Here is a 4,012-nt window from a genome sequence, read left to right on the forward strand (position 1 = left end):
AGGTAAGCCCAAGACTAAAAGGAAGTATTTATGGGCTTCCGTGGTGGTGCAGTGGTTGAGAGTCCGCCTGCCGATGTAGGGAACACGGGTTCATGCCCCGGTCTGGGAAGATCCCACATGCCGCGGAGTGGCTGGGCCCGTGAGCCATGGCCGCTGAGCCTGCGCGTCCGGAGCCTGTGCTCCGTACGGGAGAGGCCACGACGGTGAGAGGCCCGCGTACTGCAAAAAAAAAAAAAAAAAAAAGGAAGTATTCATAATAAATATATGTTTGGGGGAATTCCCTGGCGGTCCAGTGGTTAGGACTCAGCACTTTCACTGCTGAGGGCCCGGGTTCAATCCCTGGTTGGGGAACTAAGATCCCACAAGCCGTGTGGTGCAGCCATAGCTAAATAAATAAATACATGTTTGGGAAGAGACTTTGACCTAGAATATAAAAAAGACTCTCATAAGTAAATAACACAAACCACCCAATTTTAAAATGGGCAAAAGATGTGAACAGACACATCACAAAAAATGATACAGATGCTCAGCCTCATCATTCAGCAGGCAAATATAAATTAGAAGCATAAAGAGACATCGCTATGTGCCACTGGAGCGGATGAGGGTTTGGAACCGTGACAACACCACATGTTGGTAAGGATGTGGACCAGTGGAACGCTGCCAGTGCAGGGGTGTAAAAGTCTACAATCACGATGAAGAACTTTTTGGCAATTTCTCATGAAGTTAAAATTCACGTATCTTATAATCCAGCAATGAAATTCCTAGGCATTTACCCAAGTGAAATAAAGAGGCACGTCCAAATAAATACTTTTACAGAAATGCTCATAGCAGTTTTATTCATAACAGCCAAAGCTGGAAACCCAAATTTCCATCAACAGATGAATGAATAATAAATGATGCTTACGCATACAATGGAACACTACTCACAAAGAAAAAGAGCTATGGAAACACAGAACTACTCAGCTGAGTCTTTAAAACATGCCGAAGTGAAAGACGTTTGGATTACACAGGATTACATGCCATATGAATCCATTTATATGAAGTCCTGGAACAGGCATAACGAATCCACACTAGCAGGAAGTGGTTACTTGGGCCTGAGGTGGGATTAACTGCGAAAGGACAAAAGGGAACATTTTGGGGTGACAGAAGTGTTATCCTTGATCATGATGATGGTTACACAGGCGTATGGATTTGTCAAAATTCTGTACACTTAAAATAGGTGTTTTACTGTATGGCAACTGGGCCTCAACCAAACAAAGTTGGTTAAAATGGGCTGGTAATGTCTGCTTCTATACCATTTGAGACATCTCCAGTCATGGTGAGTTTTCCAAAAGATGGAGCACTGTATGCTCTTTTTGAATTATTTACCCCCTCAAGGCTTCTAGGGTTGCTGGAGTTTAAGAACTCAAGATATACCCTCATGGGCAATCCATTATCACAGCATTTCAAAACTGGTTGTTTTGTTAATGTTCAGATAAAAGATATTCAGAGGGAACAACTAACAGTTTTGCTGTGCAATAAAACTGGCCTGCTTTCGAACAGCCGTACCCAGAGAGGGATCCACCAGTCCTGCCGTTTCCCCAGATTCCCTCCCAGATCACCCTCTGCTCTAGCTGACAGATGTCTACTTGTCTCTGTAGACCAGTTTGCTGTCACCTCCTCTGCGAAGCCGTCCCAGTTGCCCCATGCCAAATTAGTCACCTCCTTACCTATGCTCCTGCACAGCTGGGAACACACTTCTCTTTCAACACTTAACTCAGCGTACCGTGACCTTCCTGCCTCCCCCATCAGACTCTGGACGACTTCAGGACAGATGGTGTCTCATTCTTCTCGGTTTCCCAGTATTTAGCACTGGTCCTTTTAGATAATTACATTTTCAAATCAATGACAAAGTGAGCCAGAGAGCAGGGAGAGGGGAAGACGTTGGCTCAATCATGGAATGGCTGAGACGGGAAAAGTCATGTAGCGCACCAGGACTGTGTGCCCTTTGAATGAATCAGAAAGATACACGGATGACTGACTGAGGACAAGCCTCCCCCAGAGCAAGTGGAGAGTTATGGACAAGCCGTGAAGGCAAAAACACAAGGGGCGCCATCTCACTCTGGCTCCTGCCTGCAAGTGCTGAACGCGGTATGAGCCGAAGACGCCAGCAGGGCCGAGAGGAAGTATTTACGACAGACCAGCAGATTACACAAAACAGCAGCAGCAAAAAGAGCATCCGAAAACATGTTTTAAAGCGCAGTATAGAGAGGACAAGCCAAGTACACAAGGACGGGGGTGTGCTTTGTACTGCCTTGCTCTAGACGCCAGGGACACATATGTCTATCAGATACACTCACTGTGCTCCACGAGTTAACACTGTAACAAGGAAAGAGAGAGGATCTGAAACACGATTTTGACATATCAGAGTAAGCGCAGCAACAGAGGTGAAGGACCACCGAGGAACGGAAGCAGAGGGGTAGCGGGCTGAGCCGAGAGTCAGCCGGGTGAGGAGAGGGGGCATTCCAACCAGGACAGAGGCAAGGAGGCAGGAGCGGCCTGGGTAAGTGGGGACGTCCAGCAGTTAGTGCTGCCGCAGTGCCAGCGGTGCGGCAGGGAGTTAACCGGCGGGAGAAGAGGCCCCAGGAAGCAAAAGGCCTTCGGATGCAGGATGGGGAGATTGGAACTTATCCTAAGGACGACAGGGAACCAATTTGTGGTTTTAGATAAGAAAGGATGTTTCTCCAACTTGCCTTTCTGACAGATCAAAATATGCTAAGGAGGGGCTTCCCTGGTGGCGCAGTGGTTGAGAGTCCGCCTGCCGATGCAGGGGACGCGGGCTCGTGCCCCGGTCCGGGAGGATCCCATATGCCACGGTGCGGCTGGGCCCGTGAGCCATGGCCGCCGAGCCTGCGTGTCCGGAGCCTGTGCTCCGCAACAGGGAGAGGCCACAACAGTGAGAGGCCCGCGTACCGCAAAAAAAAAAAAAAAGAAAAAGAAAAGAATGCTAAGGAATACTCTTTTAAAGTGATACGATTAGGGACATAATTCTACTTTAGAAGGGATTTAACTCTGGGGTGAACTGTAATTGTGCAATGAAACAGAAGAACCTTCTCCCGAGGCCAAGCTCCTCCCCCCAGGCTGGTCCAGCTCCAAGTCAGCTGTCCAGTCACGTGGCTCTCCCGCGGGCACGTGCTCCCAGCGGAGGAGGAAGACAGCGGGCCGGCTGGGCAGCCAAGTGGGAGGTGGCAGCCCACTCCAGAGGCAGCCCTGCCGGTGACTCTGGGAAATGGTGACACGTCCAAAGCCGCATGACTTAGGGCTCACACCGCTCGCTTCGACTATCACTCAGTGAGTTGGAGAATAGTTACAAGTCTGTGTGCTCCCCCTGACCTACATACTTCTCACCCAAATGTATGGGGGTCTGACTCAAGGGAAGTCCCTCTTGGTGAACCTCTTGGCTGCCTTTAAAGTTTGGAGTTGAGGTGAACTCTGTCCTATACTGACTACATTCATAGAGTTTGTCTTCAGCATGAATTTTCTGGTGCTGAAGGAAGTTTGACCTCTGAATAAAGCCTTTCCCACAGTAACTACATACATAGGGCTTCTCTCCAGTGTGAATAACCTGGTGTAGGAGGAGCTTGGAGCTCTGAATGAAGGCTTTCCCACAGTCCTTACACGCAAAGGGCCTGTCCCCAGTGTGGATCTTCTGATGCTCAGTGAGATGGGCTTTCTGGAGAAAAGCTTTCCCACATTCCTTACACTCATACACCCTCTCTCCAGTGTGGATCTTCTGGTGTCGAATAAGGTACGAACTCAGAAAGAACGCTTTCCCGCACTCGTTACATTCATAGAGCTTCTCTCCAGTGTGGATCCTCTGATGCTGAGTGAAGTTCGACGTCTGGCTGAAACGCTTCCCGCACTCGTTGCACACGTAAGGCCTCTCTCCAGTGTGGATCCTCTGGTGCTGGATGAGCTTCGAGCTCCGGATGAAGGCCTTGCCGCACTCGTTGCACTCGTAGGGCCTCTCCCC

General features: G+C 49.3%; 1 protein-coding gene across 1 annotated transcript in view; it reads right to left on the reverse strand.

Moving 5' to 3' along the window:
- Nucleotides 1-331: 331 nt before the first annotated feature.
- The window catches only part of ZNF623 (zinc finger protein 623), an 11,974-nt gene continuing 8,293 nt past the window's right edge, over nt 332-4,012 (reverse strand). The window contains exon 2 of the mRNA XM_029202282.1: nt 332-4,012. This exon is cut by the window's right edge and continues 795 nt beyond it. Coding sequence (XP_029058115.1) covers nt 3,347-4,012 — 666 coding nt within the window. The 3' untranslated portion in view covers nt 332-3,346.

The sequence above is a fragment of the Monodon monoceros genome, unplaced genomic scaffold (genome assembly GCF_005190385.1).
Source record: "Monodon monoceros isolate NGI ecotype Baffin Bay Population unplaced genomic scaffold, NGI_Narwhal_1 Super_Scaffold_5, whole genome shotgun sequence".
Lineage (NCBI taxonomy): Eukaryota > Metazoa > Chordata > Mammalia > Artiodactyla > Monodontidae > Monodon > Monodon monoceros.